General features: G+C 40.6%; 1 protein-coding gene across 3 annotated transcripts in view; it reads left to right on the top strand.

Annotated features, from left to right (window-relative positions):
• Positions 1–20,252, top strand: part of PRTFDC1 (phosphoribosyl transferase domain containing 1) — a 91,056-nt gene extending 70,804 nt beyond the window's left edge. Inside the window, exons 4-10 of one of the 3 annotated variants that reach the window (XM_032396677.1) lie at positions 2,370–2,435; positions 12,834–12,851; positions 14,214–14,296; positions 14,762–14,808; positions 17,435–17,464; positions 17,923–17,999; positions 18,981–20,252. In XM_032396677.1, the coding sequence (XP_032252568.1) occupies positions 2,370–2,435; positions 12,834–12,851; positions 14,214–14,296; positions 14,762–14,808; positions 17,435–17,464; positions 17,923–17,999; positions 18,981–19,028 (369 nt within the window). In that variant the 3' untranslated portion in view covers positions 19,029–20,252. The remainder of the gene's footprint in view (positions 1–2,369; positions 2,436–12,833; positions 12,852–14,213; positions 14,297–14,761; positions 14,809–17,434; positions 17,465–17,922; positions 18,000–18,980) is intronic. The other 2 variants (XM_032396678.1, XM_032396679.1) reach the window with 2 other exon arrangements.
• The last annotated feature ends 507 nt before the right edge of the window (positions 20,253–20,759 follow it).

Genomic DNA, 20,759 nt, shown 5'->3' with positions numbered 1-20,759 from the left:
ATCTTCGTAACAGCCCAGCAAATAGGCAAATAAATGTACAAAAATAGCCGAGACAATTTTTAAAAAAGAACACAAAAATGGGACTTACACTACCAGATACTAAAACACACTAGAAAGCTATAATAATTTAACAGTATGGTTTGGATGCTAAAATGGACATTTACGCTAATGAAACAGAAGAGTATAGAAACTGACCTCACATACGAGAATGAAAGATACGATAAAAATGACATTTCCAACGAGTAGGGGAAGAAACCCAAACAATTCAGTAAGTGATATTGGGACAATTGACTATACAGACACTTGGAAGATATAAGTTCCAGATGAGTTAACGACAAATCTAATAATAAAAACATGTTATAAACTTGGACTCTAAGTAAGGTCTTCTGAACTAAGACTTGCTTGGCAACACGCTGAAGGTGAAACTTACAGCACATTATTTAGCCTTCTGATATATTGTATTTTTTGTTTTTAATCAATAGAATGAAGATGACAATAGAATTATTATGAAGTTTACTCTGATTGGCAGTGGGTAAATCTCGTTTGTTACGTTAAACTTTGTGGCTTAGTAGTTGCATCCAATTCTGCATACCTCCGTCCTCTGGAGGTATTGAAATTTTATTTTTCTGTTGCTATTAACAACACATTTGAGTCTAATATGCAGACATGGCCCCTATGTTAACTCCTATATCTCAGCACCTCTACAAGTGATAAGAAAATCTTCCTCTTTGACATTTTTGACAAGTTCCTAACCTACTGCAGGACTGCTTGTGAATGTATGGTTATAAATGCCCGTTCGAAAACAGCAAGAGATCTGTGAATTCCGGATGTTCTTTGACTTTCTCCTTTTGAGATCAGTTCCCACAAGAAGAAAATTATTGGACTTACCTACTTGGTGGGCATCCTCTCTACTCCGTTGCTGTAAAGAGTGAATGCTTTACCAAGTGGAAGTGAAAACATTTTAAGGTCATTATTTTCCCCCTCTCGAGCAGTAAGGTAAAAAGACAAAAGCTGCTTCCTTGGTGAAACTGTTGTTATATTGGTTATTTGGCTGCTTTTTACCTTCCTAGATAACCAGTTCTATGACAAAGTAGCTCCATGCCGAGATAGAGACTTCAGTTTCAAGTGACAGAATCCTCATTCAAACCAACCCAAGAACATTCGTAAGGGAACAAATTGGCTTCAGTAGCTGGAAAGTCAAAGGCGGAATGTAGCTTCAGGCGTAGCTGGTTTATCTAGGTAAGGCCTGGCCCCACCTGGCCCTTAGGGAATGAACCACACTCGCTCCGCCCCACGCCCCCAGGAAAGAGGAGGAGCCTTTTTGCCCGAATAAGAGAGGAAAGCCCCGAGCTAAAAAAAGCCACAGTGGTGACCTAAGATGTTTCCTGGTTCAGCACATCCTGCACAAAGTGCCTGCACCATCACCTTCTCCCTCAGGTTATTGCTGGAAAGGTCTGGCTTGCTCCTGAAGCCACACTCTGCAGGGTATTTGCATCAGTCCCTTTGCTGTGTCTCCCCAGTGAGGCCAGAAAACAAGTTGCCTGCCCTCTGTTTCCTGTTCTGCCTCCATGTTACTTTGTTGTGATAGGCACTATGTAACAATCCATATTTGGTTTAGTGTGTGTGTGTGTGTGTGTGTGTGTGTGTGTGTGTGTGTGGTTTAATTAGGACAGGATGATGTATGATATATAACCATCATGGAAGTGAATACTCATGACTTCTAATGGAATTGGTGTGAGAAATCTCTTAAACACATTCCTGGGCCTGCAGAAAGTTCCTGAGGCTTCTTCATTCACCCCTGAAGGTCTAAGTGCAATAGTTCTTGATCTGTGTGAACTGTTAGAATTGCCCTCAACATCAGCTGAGGGGCTGGACCTGTGTTGGTAGGAATAGAGGAGGTGCCTAATTTCTTTGGGAACCACCATCTGATTGCTCCCCACTGGGGCAGAGGACTGGGGCTTGGTGGCCTAGCAGACAAATGCGTGCACACTTCTGGGGGCCCCTCTCGTAACCCCATCCACCCAGGGAGGTCCGGGAGTATGACTGCCTTCCCCAATTCCATCTGCCTCAGGATAGGCTCAGGCACCTCCCATCATTTCTGTGTTCCAAAATCAGGTCTGTTGGTTTTCTCTCCACTCCTTTTATCATCCCCTCTCCGCAGAGTCTCTCCCCTCCTGGAGCCGTCAGAATGCTTTGTCTCCAGCACAGTAGCGGGCCAGTGGCTCCCGGTAACCAGGGGCAACCAGGAATCTGTACCAGCTATTTGTGCCGCATTTGTCAGGCGCAATCTAGCTGCGAGCTGGGTAGACGGGGAAAATGTGCTGCAAAGGTTTTCTTGTACAGTGAAATATTATCTTCGCTTTTTTTAGAACGACCAGTCCATGGGCGAGATGCAGATAATTGGAGGCGATGATCTTTCAACACTGGCTGGAAAGGTTTGTTAATGTAACTCCGCTCGGGCTGCACTGATGTCATGGGGAAATCAGTGACCTTCATTTCAGGTCAGCTCTCGAAATGCATTTCAGACACTCTCCAGGGCTGGCTAATTCATGCAAATGGATGTGTGAATCCTTTTAATGATTTCTTCCTTATAAAACACTCCTTTCATAAAGCTTCCAGGACCTGAGGCCGACCAGATCTTTCGTCTCCAACCTTCCTTCCAATCGCCTTTCAGACAACCCCGTATTTCAAAATCCCTTGGCACTCTTGCTTTCTTCCTTTTCTCCTCTTGCAGTTCCTCCAGAAAAGGAAGCTTTTTCCTTTATTTGTCTCTTTTTTATCTCTCATCTATGCCTCAGCACCTAGGCATTGCAGTAAGACATTTAAACAGGTTTGTTGAAATATCTAAAATTTAAGGAAGGGATTAAAAGCTCGAGAGCACTTTTTTCAGCCTTATGCCTTTTTCACTCCCATGCAAAAGAATGTAATCCATTAGATCATGGGGCGAACACCTCCACTTTCAACTTGGCGTTCCAAACCTGCCAATGCTCAATAATTAAGTGAAAATTTGTTTGGATTCTGACATAAATACATCCATTGGAAGGAAGAGTTTTGCCTAATGCACCTGGCGTTTGTGGAAATGGGGTCTGAGATTCAAGTTTTGCTGTGAATGCAAGCAACAGCCCAGGTCCTCTTGGACTCATTATCCTTGAACAACTTCAGCCTTCTGAATCAAATGGATCAGCCTCCTCCACAAGTTTAATCTCTCATATTTGTGGTTGTTATTGTTATGCAATGTCCGGGTGGGCATAGGAATAGCAGGCACATTTAACAGAAATATGTATAATAACATTAGGAACACAAGAGAGCCACACGGGCTCTAACTAGACAAACCAGCTTCCTTCCCTCTACTCTTTAGAAAGCCTGGTAGCCATCTACATGTGACATTGTGATCTAGATGTCAATTATGTTCCACAGAAATTGGAATTAACTGGCTGATGTTAATGCATCATTAGGCCACCATTTGATGTTACTACGTCAGTGTGTGAAATAACATCTTTGGGGTGCCTGGGGGGCTCAGTCCATTGAGTGCCGGACTTTTGATCTCTGCTCAGGTCTTAATCTCGAGGTTGTGAGTTCGAGCTCCGTGTTGGGCGCCACACTGGGCGTGGAGCCTACTTTAAAAAAATAATGAAAATAAAAGTAACATCCTAGAAAACTAAAATACTCAAAGCCATTTCCAGAAACTCACAACTTTTAACAACCCTGGAGTGGCCTTTAAACGACAAGTCATTTTGGGACTTTGTTGGAGGACATTGCCTTAGAGGTGTGTGACACAAGAGAAATACCATACCTTCTGTGGTATTACACAAGCCTCTTGCCATGGGCTATTATGGGGGCGGGGGAGGTCTGTCAGAGTGGGAATTCTAAGAATTCTAAATGAATGCCAAAGAAAAAGTTGCACATAAAATTGGTCTTACTCTTCTGCTTCCTAAAATCATCTTCTATTTCATTTTAAAGTGATCTCCCTCTTACGTGAGCATCGGATATTCCCTTCCCTTAAGAGATAGAGAGGAGGGTGGGGAAAGGCTAGTTTTGTACTAAGGGATGGAGTGATAGGAGGGGTGATAGTACTCTGCCTCAGTATCCCCTCCCAGAATTACTACAAAGACACCCTCCCGCCATGAGAAAATAGAGATCGTGGAAGTTCAGGTGGGAGAGGTAGAAAATCAGCCGGCAGTAAGTACAAGCAGGAATCAGCTTCAATTTTTTGCTTACATGACAAATGATTCTTCCAGGTGCTATTCCATAGTATCTTTACGCTAACATTTATGTGTGTGCTTCGATGGATTTCTATATATGCTTAAATGTGTGCTGAGTAGAACCCCTTGAGCTTAGAACGCAGGGGGTAAATATTTCTAAGATGAATCAATATTGATTAGCCAGGTTCTCAACTGTCACAACAGCTTAGGCTTAGAGATTATGCATCTTTATGCAGCTCAGGGTACCTGGGCTCCCATCAGAGACGAGTGCTAATGAACCAGGGTAGACCACACTCAGTGCTCTCAAATGTGTCTTAAATCTGCCCACTTCTCTCCATCTTCACGGTAATCACCTGAATCTAGACTTTTACAGTAGCAAAATGTGGTCTATGGCAGGGGTTAGTGAACTTTTTAGGGAAGGGCTGGGCAGTAAAGATCTTTAGATTTTGAGGGCTATACAGTCTCTGTTGCAACTACTTAATTCTGCTATCACAGCATGAAACCAGCAAACAGCCAAAGATAAAAGGGAAACAAATGGACATGGCTGTGTTTCAATAAAACTTTATTTATAAAAATGGCCGATGGGCCATAGTTTGATGACCTTTGATCTAGGAACCAGCAAGGTCAGCACCATCTGCAAACTAATCAGAAATGCAGTATCTCAGATCCCACTGCAGATCTTCTGAATTAAGTCTTCCTTTTAACAAGATCTCTAGATGGTTCCTATGCACACGGAAGTTTGAGAAGCACTGGTCTTCTAGGGCCAGACCACTACTATCCCTTCTCTGGGATGCTATTGTAACCTGACTGGTCTCCTTGAACTTCTGCCTTCATTTAACTCTTGCTACCCTCCAAACCATTCTCCAAAAAACAACAGCCAAAGGGATCTTCTTAAAATACAAATTGGATCGCCTCATTTGCCTACTGAAAACCTTTCAGCGGCCCCTCAATTAGGGTTGTCAGACTTAGCAAAAAAAAAAAAAAAAAAAAACGGAGAACAGGATGCCAAGTTGAATTTGAATTTCAAATAAACAATGAATGCATTTTTAGTATAAGCATGTCACATGCAATAATTGGAACATACTTAAGCTCAAAAATCATTTGTTATTCATCTGAAATTCAAATGTAACTGGGTGTTCCATATTTTATCTGGGAACCCTACTTCCAGTGTTCTGAGATTATAATCCAACCTCCTTCTCACAGCTTGTAAGACTTATGTGATCTGGCCGTGCTTCCCTCCCACCATCATCATACACCACTCACCCCTCCTCACGGTGCTATCACCACACTGGTTAAGCTCCAAACAAGCTGTGGCCTCCAACCTGGAATCCATTTTCCTCCTATCCTTCAGGTCTCAGCCTCCTGTGTTAGGGAGGTCTTCCCTGACTCTCTGTCTAAAATGGGCATACATTCTTCTCCTGCATGCTCCTCACCTTCCCCATTCATCTCTGTATCAGTACCCTGTTTCAAGTCAAGCTGTTTCCACAGTTTGCAGTGTTTACTTTGAGGCTAATTTTTTTATTTGTCTATTTCCCCCACCAGAATGTCAGTGTAAGGTGGGCAGGGACCCTGCCTATCTTATTCACCATTCTATCTCCTGCATCGTGCATGGTGCCTAGCTGACAGGTTGGAAAAAATATTTGGTGACTGAGTGAATGCAGGTTCTTCTTTCTCTTAGAAAGAAATCAGAAAGGTGTTTTCAATGAAGTGTGGGAAAGGGCGGACATGGCAGAGGAAAAGGTACATAGAAGTCCATCTAGCCAGACCAAAGGACACATCAGCCAGCAGGTTGGGTTTAAGGTGAATGAGAAAGGTGTCGAGTGAGGGCACATTGACTTTGAGAAGCAGAAGGGCTTTGGTGTCACAAGAGAGTCCAAGCGGGGACTGGGTTGGTGAATGCCGCACACCTGAAGGTGGACAAGTGAAAATAATGTCACTTAACTTTTGGAATTTCCTTTTCCTTAAACAGATGAAGGCATTCATATGGCTTGATCTGTTCACCCATCCTTCAGCCTTTCAGAGAAAGGCTTTGCATTAAGAGTTTGAGAGAACTTTAAAAATAAGTTTCAGAGGCCCTCCAGAATCTTTCCATCATGCAGAATGTACGCCAGCTAGGGAAAAAACAAACAAACAAACAAACAAAATTTGAAAAGGCACCCAACAATTAGTGGGAACTATTTTTAACGATCCCAAGAAAAGTCCCTTGCCCTTAAAGAAATGATTCCTTGGGACTGTGACTGTCTTCACAAGAGGAGGCTGAGGTTTTACTTGGGACCAGAAAACCTGGGAATAACCCAGAAAAGGGAGGAAGAGCATCATGAAATGAGGGATGAAGGAGGGAAATAGGAGAGCCAGAGGACAAGAGCAGGCCCATGTGACTGAAAGAAATCAGCTCAAAATAGAGAAACAATACTTTAAAACACGGAAAATGTAAATTGGGTTTGGTTTGTAGAATATATTGAATGTCTCAATAAAGAGTTTAACTTGCTCAGAAAAGCAAAGAGGAGTTGCAAAAGTTTTTGAGCAGAAGTGACATCAAGAAGCTGTGTTTTGGGAAAATGAACTTGATAGGAGGGTCGAGGATGGGAAGGAGACTCCAGGCAGAGAAACCAGTCAGGAAGCCATATAGGTGGAGCACGCACGGGCACCGGAACCACAGGAGCTAAGTAGGAGTGTTGCAGAAGGCACCGCGCTGACCGAAGGAGGAGCAGCGGAGCTAAATGATGAAATGAAGGAGGGAGGGTTAGAAAAGATTTTTTTAAATTTTTTTTTAAGATTTATTTCTTTATTTGAGAGAGAGAATGTGTGAGTGGGGTGAGGGTGGGGGAGAAAAGGGGCAGAGGGAGAGAATCTCAAGCAGACTCCTGGCTGAGCACATCCAATGTGGAGCCCAATGGGGGGCTCGATCTCACGACCCTGAGATCATGACCTGAGCTGAAATCAAGAATCGGATGCTTAACCGACTGAGCCACACAGGCCCCCGAAAAGATTTTTTTTAAATCAAATTTGTTTATAAAAGAACTTTTAAAAACATGGGGACAGCTCACCTATATAATTGTCCACACATTAGAAGCCCCATAAATGTAGTACATAACTTCTTAAACTCTCTAAAGATGTGTGGTTTAAAATATCCAGAAAAGAGACTATAGCCCCCATGGACCTGTCTCTTTCATGGCTTCTTTTTTTTACCTTTCTTTCCTTCTTTTCTTCTTTCTTTCTCTCTTTCTTGCCTGCCTTCTTTCTTTTTTTCTTTCTTTCCTTCCTTCTTTCTTTCTTTTTTTTTAAAGCAAAGAAAAGGAAGCTCATAAGGGAAGCTGGCTGAGTCATGGTTCTAAATAGGTCATGGCTGTTGAATAAAGGGAACCCTCAATGATTAAGTTAAATGGCCTCGTCGGCTCACAATATTTAAAAGCATTTTCCTCGGTGTGTTCAAGCTGTCTGCACAACGTGATCTCTGGCTGATTTTTTTTCAAAGTTGATTTAATCCTGGCACTTCATAAAATGTGTGTATCCATTAAAGCAAGAAGATTTTATTCATGTTCAAGGGAAATCTCTGAAAGGGGTGGAATAAAACCAAATGCATGGAAACAGACCCAAATCTGGCAACGGGAAAACACAGATGTGCAGGTTAAATGCAAGATTTCAGGAGACATGCCACCTTCCCCCACCAAATAAGTTTCTAATCAAATGCCAGAATGAAGCGTCAGAACCTGCCAAATTTCCTCCTTGGCTGCCTTAACTATTTAAATCATTCCTTTTTATTGCATCTGACTAGGCTGAGAACAATAATGGAAATGCCCACCGACTGATGATTCTGGCAATTTTGTGAATTATCACATAAAGTGAAATGCTGAACTACATTCCTTTCTCTGTGGGGTTCATATTCACACTCCTACCCATGCTCAGCACCCACAATGAGCCCATCATCATTACTGCCAACCCTCTGCTTGGCGTGACCATAGCCGCAAAACTATACTGCGGCCGATTAGACTGTGGCATGCTACTCATTCTGCATTTTAAAAGACTGAAAAGGGGAATAACCTATTTAAGAAAATCATTTAGATTTGTATAACTCCTTCCTTCTTTCTTTTCTTCTTTTTCTTCTTTCCTTTCTTTTTCTTCAAGAAACTTGAGGTGATTAGCTTCCATCAGGATTGTACCATAGCAACGAAAAGACACACTCCAGAGACTCCCCATAGAATTTTTGCCTGTGGCCCCCAGGTTGCAAATTTTACTTACTTTCCGGTAGGAAATGAGCTAGGTGTGATGAGATGACTAAGACAGTAACTGGCAGACATCTCAGATTCAGTGATGGGAGTTATCAGATTGGAAGCGTTTAGGAGGCACAGCGTGTCCTGAAAAAATTTCTAAGGTTGCCCACTCAAAAAAAAAAAAAAAAAGGAGGGGGATGTATTTTGGAAGATTTCTTGGTGCAAAATTAAAAGCAGTAGACATTAACTATAGCTCAGTTAATGGGGAATTGTACATCGCTGAGGAAAACAAAATGGAGGGGATGTGTCAAAAGTATAACGAGGGGCGCCTGGGTGGCTCAGATGGTTAAGCGTCTGGCTTCGGCTCAGGTCATGATCCCAGGGTCCTGGGATCGAGCCCCACATCGGGCTCCTGACTCAGCGGGGAGTCTGCTTCTTCCTCTCCCTCTGCCTCTCCCACTGCTCATGCTCTCTCTCTCTCTGTATCTCTGCGTCTCAAATGAATAAATAAAATCTTTAAAAAAAAAAAAGTATAACGAACTAGAGAAAGAAATGAGGTCAAAATTGTTGATTTGTTCCAAAGGCATTTCTTGAGCACTTACTACATACCGGTCTCCATGTTATATGCTGATTGTATAAAGATGAATTTGTCTTTGTCCCTTAGCTTGTGAAGCTAATCCTGGTATATTAAAATGTAAAGAGATTAGTTCTCTTAGACAGTAATGAAAATGCTTCCAAAGTTGGGGTAGTCACTTTCTCTGTACTCTTGGGCTATTTCTTTTGTATGGCAATTTCCAAAGGTACTAAAGGCATTGATTTTTTGGAGGTAAGCTGCTAACAATCTGGACAGTAAACCCACATATTATTTAGGAAAAAATTTGAAAATAGTGTGATGTTCTGTAAAGGAAAAGAAATACCTGTATTGACTTCTCTAACTGACTGAAGAACTCTAGATTTCTGCATAGCTCCCTTTCAGTAGCAGATGGGTTTTTTATATCAGTATTCTCTTGCCCATCATTTATGAACCCACTAAATAATTTTACTTTTTAAATACCGTACACAACTCAGAAAGTTCTTTGTGCTTTTATAGATGTTATCAACCCACTTAGCCTCCTTAATCCTCCAAAATCCTTTAAGAAATATAGTTAAACCATAATTAACCAATGTTTTCTTCATAATAATCCTTCCAAGAAAGAAAGAAAGAAAGAGAGAGAAAGATAAAGAAAGAGAGAAAAAAAGAAAGAGAAAAAGAGAAAGAAAGAAGCGTAAAGAAAAGGAGGGTTATTGCAGTCTAAGACACTGAAAGATGACAGGGAAAACAATTAGGAATTTCAAGGAAATAAACAAACTAAAAAGGAACATAATTATAATATACTACTTAACTCTGTAGTGGGAAAAAAAACATGACCAGTACAAGAAGATATAGTCATAACAGAGTATCTACCCTAGGGGGTGGAAAAAGAAGTGAGATAGTGTAAAACAACAAAATTCTTATCATTATATAATATAGTAAATAGATGATGTCTAAAATTATTAAATTGAGAAATATAAGCACAGTAAAAGGGACTATTTTAAATTAAAAGGGAATTAAAGACCCAACGCATGGGCTTCGATTAGACAGACCAGCTACAAAGGCCATTTTAAAGACAACTAGGGCAATCTAAGTATGTCCTAGGTTTTATATATGATATTAAGAAATTATTGCCAGATAAAGCAGTTGTGATACACACACACACACACACACGATGGAATATTATTCAACCATGAGAACCTAGGAAATCCTGCCATTTGCAACAACATGGATGCACCTTGAGAGCATTATACTAAGTAAAGTAAGTCAGACAGAGAAAGACAAATACTGTATGATCTTACTTACATGTGGAATATAAAACAAAACAAAACAACACAAAAACCGGACTCATAGAAAAAGAGATCGCATTTGTGGTTACCTGAGGCAGGGGGTGGGGGACAGGGAAATCAGAGGAAGGTGATCAGAAGGTTCAAACTTTCAGTTACAAGATAAATAAGTACTGGGGATGAAATGTACAATACAATGACTATAGCTAACACTGTTGTGTGATATATATGAAGGTTGTTAAGAGAGCAAATCCTAAGAGTTCTCATTATAAGGAAAAAATGGTCTTTTTTTGCTTTCTTCTTTTATTGTAGCTATACAAGATGATGGATGTTAGCTAAATTTATTGAGGTAATCATTTTATAATATATATAAATCAAACCATTATGCAGTACACCTTAAACTTATACAGTGTATGTCAATTATACCTCAATAAAACTAGAAAAAATGAAAAACATAAAATAAAATGGATTGTTGTCATTTTTGTTAGTTGTGATAATATTTTGGCTATGCATAATATAGAATACCATGATAACTTTAATATAAAGTACATAAGCATTTTTAAATACTTTACAGTTAGATACACAGCTACATTTAGAAAATCTTTAGACTTTTCTATTTGATTTTGAATCTGTATATGCATTCCTTGATTTTAAAATGTGTTGAAGTAATTTTGATAATATATCTCTGGATTAGTACACATTCAAGTCCTGCTTCTCAACCACCACTGTATCTTATAGTTAAAATTAATCTTTTCAAAGATGACTCTTGTTTTGCAAGATTCTAAGCTTTTAAAAAACAAATTTAATTATATTCAGTGCACTTTATTTAATTAGGCAAGAATGCAGACTAACAGAGTTTTAAAGAGTTTTTCATTATAAGATTGAAACAAAAAAATGTTATGAGCTAGGGAATTAAATTAACCAAGTATTCGGGTTGGTTAACAGGCATGGTTGGTAAGCCTCAGTCAGACTAAAAATGCACATCCTAACTAACTGTTGTGGGATAATGGTTAAGAACATAGCAAATGTGTTCAGAATATCAAGGGGACCCCTCTGTCTCTGTGACTCTTAGGGTAGGGGATACTGTGGGCATGACCTACTTTAAAAATGGACAAGATAAGCTTACATTTCAATGATAAAACTAATATTTTTAAAATGTATTTAACGGGGAGGGGGGGCGCCTGGGTGGCTCAATTGGTGAAGCATCTGACTTCAGCTCAGGTCATGATCTCAGGGTCCTGGGATCAAGCCCCACACTGGGCTCTGTGCTTAGCCGAGGGTCTGCTTGGCCCTCTCCCTCTGCCCCTCCCCTCGCTCGCACACTCTCTCTCTCAAAGAAAAAATAAATAAAATCTTAAAAAAATAAAATAAAATGTATTTAATGACTAAATGACTATTTAATGACTATACCAGAGAGAAAAATACTTCCAGAAAGATATTTCCGCCTAAGAAGCATGTGACACATAAAGTAAATATGGTTTTGGTTGGTTGGCTAACACTTTCATTACTTAAGTCTCTTTTGCATTAGACATAAGTGAGCTTTCTAAGGTGTAAGGTTTGATAGAATTTTTAAAAGTATCATATGAATCATAGGGAGAAATGAAGGGTCATCTAAAGAAAGACAACATTACATTATAGCCACACCCTTCAGTTCATTTCAATGTCATATTAACACAGTCGTATTTTAATGTGGTGGGACAATGTTGACATGTAACTACTAATCCATTTAATTGGTTGGTTTTAATTCATTAATCAGTGTCATCAGTTACTAATCCTCCACTCAGTAAATAATTGCTGAGCATCTATATGCAAGTATATATATGCTAGGGACTCAGAATACAATAGTAAGCAAGACAAACATGATCCCCATCCTCATGGAGTTTACATTCTAGTAGGAAGACAGCTATCAAACAGGAATTGAAATGAAACAGAATCAGTGTTTTTAGGGGAGAAGGAGAGGTAGGCCTCGAGAGCACATAGCAAGGAACACAACCATTTTCTAAAAATATCAACCAGGCGCTTCGCAGAGCTCTCTCTAGCCCACCCCTTCCTCAGGGTTGAAAATCCGAGAGTAAACGCAGAATCCCCAATGACTGGTGGCTACGCAGGAATACAGGACTGTCACAGTTGAATACATGATCCTTCTGCAGAGTGCTGTCTCCGTTAACAACGTAGTTTATGTGGCTCATTTTCCTGGTAAACTCTTAGTAAACTTTGTGTGCCAAAGAAAGCTGGATGGGGTGCTTGCCAGAATTAGGGATGTGGGTTGACCTTGTGGATAGCTCTTCAGACAGGTCTAGGATCTGACATGACCCTGCTGCTAACCTGAATGTAGATACCAATATTGTAGCACCCAGTAATTGCAGAGAGACTGTTAGCATGAATCTGGAATACCTATATTACTTCCAAACATTTGAGTTAGATGGATGGGGGAGGACCAGCTAAGCAAATTGTGGAATTTCTAACTGTAAGCAAAAACGTGGGTCTATCTTGTGAATCAGATTTGCATCGTATTCTAAATAACTGTTGTGTTTTGTTATTTTGTTTTGTTTTTTAATTTCAGAATGTCCTCATTGTTGAGGTAAGCTGACTTTTCTTTATCCATATTTGGAAGTTGAAAGAATCTAATGGTGAGTTTTGAGATAGCACTTATTATCAGATTGGTCAAGGATTTATTGAATTTCCACTGTGCGCGTGGCTCTCCAAATTTACTAAGAGCTAACTAGAATCAGTGGCCTGAAACAATTTAGAATAAAAGCTTTGCAATAATAGTTTCGTGGTACTTTATCCGTTTTTATGTCTAATCTCATGCATGTCTAAATTGGTTCTTATACCTATTTGTGAATCAGGCATTTTTTACAGAAGAGGAAACTAGCCCCACAGAACCAAATATATATAATAGTAAAAGCAAGGTTTGAACTCTTTTCACCCTTGATTCAGTGTTCTTCCTAATGACCCCTAAGGACTTCAAACAATTCTACCTTCAGCAACGAAATCATAAATACAATCAATTTTCAAATGGCAATCCAAGAAAAGGTTATAATTTAATTTAATTTTTCTGCTAAAAAAAAAATGAGAGCGAACGGGCCCTGTGGTAGCAGTGGACTTAATACAGCACATGGCCACTTTTCCTTCGAGAGCACGCCTGTCTTATCAGCTGGCAAGAATTCAAGGGAGCTGTTTCAAGCTTTTGTTACACAAATGCCCGTGTACGCCATGTGTATCTGCAGTCCTCCCGGCTCAGACATAACCCAGGAAGTAGACCCTCTAGCCAAACGAATTGCCCAACCCTGGCTAAATTCAGACCTGTTGTTTTGATAATCAGCTCCTGACAGCTGATTTCTGTCCCAAGGACAATACATTTCTGCTGCCCATTCTCCTCTAATTGTACAGCAGCTCATCAGCAGAGACGAGCCGAGGCTCACTGCAGCCTTGCACCCGCAGAATTCACAGGCTGTCACCAGCTGCCGTCCAGACACATCTCACTTCCCAGCCATAGAATCCCCTATTGAGTGGGGAGGGCAAGGGGGAGGTGTTTATCCATTCAGTGTATTCAGATGTACATCCCATGTCCATGAAAATTCATGCGTTCCGTATTGTGTTGCATAACCTCAGGGCCAAATTTGGTCCTTGAATGTGCATGCACGAGTCCCAATGTACTCAGTGAGCAGCCCCACATGCTCTCCAAAGGCCGAACTTAGCTTTCAACACAGCTCAAGGATTCCAAGAGGAAATATTCACCAATATATTCCCCTAAACCCAGCTTCCGAGAGAAGCACCTGTCTAAAAACTGTAACAAACCCTGCTTCCTATTTTGACTCCATCTGATGGCAATTCTAATTATGATGCATTATTAATAAGACATACAATCATCTGTCTGGATGCAAAGTCTATTATGCTGCCCAAATGCGCTCAGGTGAATGTGTCTGTCCTCTTTGCAAAGGATGTTGTTGGAACCGGGAAGACCATGCGAGCGCTGCTCAGTAGCATAGAGAAATACAAGCCCAACATGATTAAGGTAGCCAGGTGAGTAGGACATTCCCACGTCATTGTTGTTGCTTCTGTGTGTCCAAATAAGCCCGAGAGGGATGCTAACACAGGATGTTGTCCCCAAAGAGAGCAGTCTATTCCAAACCAGTGACCCTGTGCCCCAGGGTGTTATGGCTTGACCACACTGAACAAATAGCCCATTTGATTGCTAGCCTGAGACAGAGGAAGGGGAAGAGGACATGCTTTGCCGGGTGTCTGAGCTTCTCGTTACTGTGCCTCCATTAGTAGCTTCCAGCTGGTGCCAGTGCCCCTCGCCCTGCCTTTTATCTAGAATCACTGATGTGGTGCCTCGGTAGCAGGAGCGTGAATTAGGGGCCCGGGATGGTGCCCCACATGCCGGGGCGGGGGGGGAATACATATTTTAATGATGTTCGGTTCTATTTGCAATTCACAGAAGTTTTATCTGGATCACTAAACACTTTTTTTTTTTTTTAATGGTAGTTTGTTGGTGAAGAGGACACCTAGAAGTGACGGCTTTAGACCTGACTGTAAGTGGTTTTGGTTTTGGTTGGTTGGTTGGTTGGTTGGGTGGCTGGTGGTGTCATTTCACGTTGAAGAATCTCTGGTTTCCTATTTGCTGGCATTCTGTGTGAAGCAGAAGCTGTAAAGGTTTCCTAGTCCCACAGACGTCTCCCCAGCCTTGCCAATAGAACCCTTTTCAACAAGGATAGAACCCTTTACAACGAGGGTTTTTCATTTCCCAGTTTGCGTTGTTCATGGAAATTCTGTCATGTGCATTGGATATTTTTGTGTTTAGGTTTTCCATAGCACCTTAAAGCCAAAGAACTCAGCTAATGGGTTTCAGGGGGTGGAGGGAGACGACCCCACCAGACTGGCTGACACGCAAGTTCCCTGCCTTGGCCGCTGCCCCTGTCAGTCAGACCCGGGAAGGCACTGTAAAGGCTTAGAGGGATTCTCATACTGTCTCCAGGAACCATCACCAGACAATGCTCGATGCCGACCAAAGAAAAGTTCAGTAACACAGAGAATTGGCCGAGCAGATATCTTCAGATACCATCTTTGTGCTTGACTTCCTATGTTCTGGAGGATTTGGCTCATCCAGGGCACTTTGCTACTCTCCTCCCCATAATACGAATAGTTCCAATGCCAGGAAGAATAAACAAGCAGCTTGATTATTCATTATTCTAACACTAGAGGCGACTTTTTTTCACTCACATAGGCAGACTTCAGCTTGATTTTTATAACTTACATTTGCTCTAAAGCCTCTGGGATCATTTGGCTACAGTTCTCATCAGCAAGCTGAAAAAACATCAGAGCAAGGGAAGCACACTATGGACGGGTAATGTGCCAGTGACATTTCGCAAGTGACTCTTTATCCTAAAAACAAGTTTCATGTATTAAATCTAGACAACATCAGTGCTGGGCAGATAGACCCAACAGCATGTCCCCGTCCAGTTACTGGCATGGGGAATATAATCTGGATGCAGTAAGGTTAGGCAAAGTTAGTGAACAGAAATCTTCTAAGGAAATCATGGAAGATCCCATAGAGATAAGATTTTAACTGAAGTTGAAAGATTCACTTCAGACATAGCCAACTAATTACAGATTATTTGTGTCACTTACAGCAACAACATGAATAAAATAATGGTAGGTAACACTAGTAAGAGGTTACGATGGGCCCTACACTCCTTTCTAAGAGCGACACAGAGATTAACACATTTCATCCTTACAACCTTCATCCAAGGTAGTTGTTCTTGTTATGCCCATTTTACAGATGAGGAAATTGAACACAACAAGGTTCAATGGTTTTCAAAGGTCACGTTGCTGTAAGTGTAGAGTCAGTATTGAACCCAGGCAGTCTGGTTCCGATCACTGCCTTACTCTTGTACTACATCTGTAAGTAACATCAGCAAGTAAATGCACTCATTTTCCAGCTAGACATAGGTCACTCTGATTCCTAACCGTCCCCCTGATCTACTGATCCAGTGTCCTTCTTTCACTCCCTAACAGCTCTAAAGGTTTGACCTTCTGAACTGGCTTTGCCCAGTCTCTGGTGCCATGCCTACAGTAGGCATTGCTCTGGTCACTGTGAAGTCATTACTGTGGTGACAACCCGGGTTCTCTGGGATTTACTAATATCCTTTTAGCTGGTTCAGAATCTCTGTTTCTTCTCCCTGGACTTCTGATGCTTGATACTTTTGGTTCCTTTCTCATAATTGATTCTTTCCCATATGCTCCATGACATCTTTTATATGCTCTGACATCTTTTCTTCTGCTCTTGCTTCTCCTCTTTGATTATTTTTCTCAAAGCAAGGTACAGTGTGGAGGGACCAAAGGGCGTTTCTATCAGTGACATATAATGCAATCCTCTAGAAAGTAAGTCCCTCTCCTCCGGCACTTTCTGCAAGAAGGAAGCAGTTGCCTACTCCATGTGAAAGCATCTTTGGTCATAGGAATCAAAATGGTGGGGAGTAGTCACCAGAGGGATAACTTTCTCTCCATGCTATAAGTCCATTGGCTATACCAAAGAACAGTTTCATAAAAGTAAGCGAGTACACCTCTCATCTGCAATGCTGGAATAAACAAACAGATTCAAAAAAAAGTAGAAAGAGTTTGAAAAACCACTGGACCATAGGCACATTTATTCTGTTTCAAGACTTCTGAAGAAGGAGCACTACTGTCTGTTCCTTAAAGATTCTTTTCCGTAAAAATCATCTTCCTTTCAATAAACTTTTCCTTCATTTAACCTAAGTACCTCATACTGCATTTAAATCCTTTTACTCCCATTCCTCCCGCAATAGAGATTGAGAGCTAATTAATGTCATCTGTCTACTGGATTCAAAGACTAGTGTTAGAATAACCCTTAGCGTTCTGTTCCTCAAACTGAACAATCCCATATCTCATCATCTGGTCTCCCAGGTTTGGCTTCCCAGCCCTTTATCCAGCTGAGGACGCTGAGTGCAGTGGGAGAATGGGTTCCTAGTGATAACAGCCTGTGCACCTAGTCATGTAGTACAGGATTAGAATACTTCTGTCTGAACTGCACTTTATGCTTCCCAAGTATTTCCTTTGGCATTATAACATTGGATACTGCTTGCTTTGGAACTGCGGGGCTACATGACTAACTCATGCATATCTCTTGCTCTCCCCCAGGCTGGCTGAGCCCTTTCTCAGCTCTGTATGGTAGGAGTACAGCCATTCTTCCTTGTATGTTTGCTTGTCTACCTTGTCTCCCTGCCTAATCACTGTGGTCCAGGTCCTATTGGGCTCATCCTATGCATTGCTTATCATTTTTCTCACTTGCTTCTGCTTTATTTTTTTTTTTTTTTTAAGATTTTATTTATTTGCGAGAGAGACAATGAGAGACAGAGAGCATGAGAGGGAGGAGGGTCAGAGGGAGAAGCAGACTCCCTGCTGAGCAGGGAGCCTGATGTGGGACTCGATCCCGGGACTCCAGGATCATGTCCTGAGCCGAAGGCAGTCGCTTAACCAACTGAGCCACCCAGGCGCCCCTCACTTGCTTCTGCTTAAATGAAAGGTCCTCACAGTTTAAGTGCCAACAATAGCATATGGTGGCTTTCTACTCATGTTATCTACATTTTATTCCTTTTTTTTCTCTCTCTCTCTCTCTCTCTACTCAGATGTTGGATTTGAGATTCCAAACTTATTTGTGGTGGGTTATGCCTTAGATTACAATGAATACTTCAGAGATCTGAACGTAAGTCATGCATGCAAATCCCTAGCCTCCTTTCACAAGAACTTAACAGCTATATGAATTTAACAAATTATTGAAATAGTAGTCATGATGGCTGCCACTTACTGAATATCTCCTGTGTCAGGAATATTCTGGGCACTTTGCATTCATAATCCCAGTTACAGTTGCATGCAGTTCATAACTATTCCCTTTTTGGAGAAATAGTTTCAACATATATACATGGACTTCCAGTGTAGACCCCCCAGCTGTGTGACCCTGACCAATGTTGAATGATTTAGAGGTAGACATCTTACCCGAAGTGGACCAATCATGTGTGTGTGTGTCTCTCTCTCCTAAGAATTAGAAACTTAAACCAAAAGTCACAGAAATCAAGAGGTTTTGGTCTTAAGCCACTGAATGGCAGGGCCCCAGAGAGAGTATCCACAAGCACCATGGGCTAAAGTCAGGAGCTACCCCATTCCAGCCTTCCAGTTGCTTCATTGTGTAGCTCTTCCTTGGATTCTGTGAGCCACCTCATTAGCCTTGGTAGGCTATATTAGCCTATATTAACCTGACTCCACTTCTGTGCCTTGCAATCAAAATATTCCCGACACATTTCTTGCTACCCAAAAAGGATCGATTAAGTCAATGTTGTGTTTACCATGGCTATTTCTCCATTCTCCCTAGAGGTGATAATGTTACCAAGTGGAGACTTCTATCTCCACCATGGCTGACCATACCCTCCTTCAGCCTTTCTGGTTGTTCCAGACCTAGGGAGCCAGATTTGGAATAGGGCTCAAAACTAGAACAATGAAGAAACTTTTTCAAGCATTCAATTGGGTGTCTTTAGATTTTATATACATGCACACACATAAATGCACACACATATATTTGAATGAACAATAACCAATTATAAGATGACATTCTATTATTACTGCATTACATTTTCTGCACCCCTCCTATTTGGTTAAGAAACCGATTCATTTAAATCCTTTATTGTTTCAGCACATATGTGTGATCAATGAACATGGCAAAGAAAAGTATCGAGTCTAAAGGAGTAAATTCTCACCAACGAATCTCCAGATAACATCATACTTACGACTATAGTCGGAAAGCCAGCATGTAAAGTTTGTCTCCCCAGGCATCTTCACTCAGCAGGAGATAAAAGAAAAAAAAATGTTTTAATGAGAGAGCTTTCTTTTCTGAGGTTATAACATAAAGAGTACCAAAGGTTCTTAAGGAAAATAAAGCAGTGTTTTTATTTGACTTGTTCCAAATTAAATACTCCGCCTTGTGACTCATGCGTTCTATCTACCTTTACACTCCAGAACTGCACCTTCTTTTATTCCGATACAGTTATTATGCTTGATGACTATACCCCCACCTAGTTACTCAAATATTTTTCACTCAACTTTTTTTTTTTTTTTAAATATTCCATTTTGGTAATATTTTGCAATCTGGAGAAACTGGAAGCCTTTTCAGTTAAGCTCTGAACGCAAATCCTGGGAATGCAACTAGATTCCCATACTCAAAAAGGAGGGAAAGGACAATTTAATATAAATTTCTGTTTGTGCATTTCTGGCAGGCCATTACTATTTGCTTTGACAAAGCCTTTTTGAACTGTAGCATATAATGAATCTTAATGATGTTATGAAATGAGCCTTTGCTCAGTGCTGTTGATCGGAGCTTCCGGTATGTGATAACGGTATGTCATGTATGCATGGATGTACTCAACTGTGTTTAATACTCTGAATTTTAATTAGAAAAAGTACAATGGCAGCAAGGCCCTCGTTTCTAAGCTGCATCTTTTTATTCGTGTGGGACATGAGCAAATGGCAGAATTCGTGGGGCGGGGGGTTCAATTCAAAACTAAGCAAGTATGACTTTTTCCTCTTATTTACATCAAAGGACAAGACACTATTATATATTATCATCAACACGAACACAGAGGTTGAATTATTTTTTTGAATGTCTTAGAATCTGACAGCTGACAGCCCAAGGCACCACAGAAAACCAGCACACTTAAGAAAGTTGTTTTCTGAATAACATTTTTCCATTTCCACTGTTTTATGAGATGTTTTCTAATTTATGGGGATTTTAATTGAAAATGAACTCGAGTGCCAATAGAACTGTTTTTTTCTCACTTCCTAAAAGGAAAAAAATGCAAAATAAATAGCTAAGCAGCCTTTGTTTGGTTCTGAACCATTCGTGACGTATTATTATCAGGTTCTAGCTTCCTTTAAACTAATAAAGAATAAAAAACCTTGTTACATTTCATAACTGCTTACTGTTTTTCTTCTGCCTTCATATTTTTTATATACTTTCAGTCCTTAAAATGTGTGTGAGCCAGTAGCTTAAATATACTACTGCATGTATCTTTCCTGGGGCTTTATTTTTGTTAACCTGGAAAAAATCCAATATATGCGCTAGTATAAGCAAACAATTAAGCCAGACTTGATCTACTGCTTTTCTTTTTTTCTCTCCTTGTAAGACAAAGAATTTTAGTTGTAAAAGATTTTCCTGACTATCTTTGTTCCAGGCAGAGAAGAAAATAAACCACACCCAGAAAGTAAGAAACCAGCCAAGGGAATTCCTTTTAGCTTTGTTCCATAGAAGAATCAGTATCCAAGTTAGAGATTGATAATTCTAATTGGCCAGTTTCTTGATTCATCAAATTCGTGTTCTAAATACAATTTCCACTATGCCACCTTTATATGAGGGACCTAGAAAAACCCAGATACATTTGATTATAAATATAAAATTATCCATAATCTTTATTAAAAT

Source organism: Phoca vitulina, unplaced genomic scaffold (assembly GCF_004348235.1).
Source record: "Phoca vitulina isolate PV1807 unplaced genomic scaffold, GSC_HSeal_1.0 scaffold93, whole genome shotgun sequence".
NCBI classification, from domain to species: Eukaryota; Metazoa; Chordata; class Mammalia; order Carnivora; family Phocidae; genus Phoca; species Phoca vitulina.
Note: the sequence above shows the minus strand (reverse complement) of the source record. Positions and strands in the feature narration are given on the sequence as shown.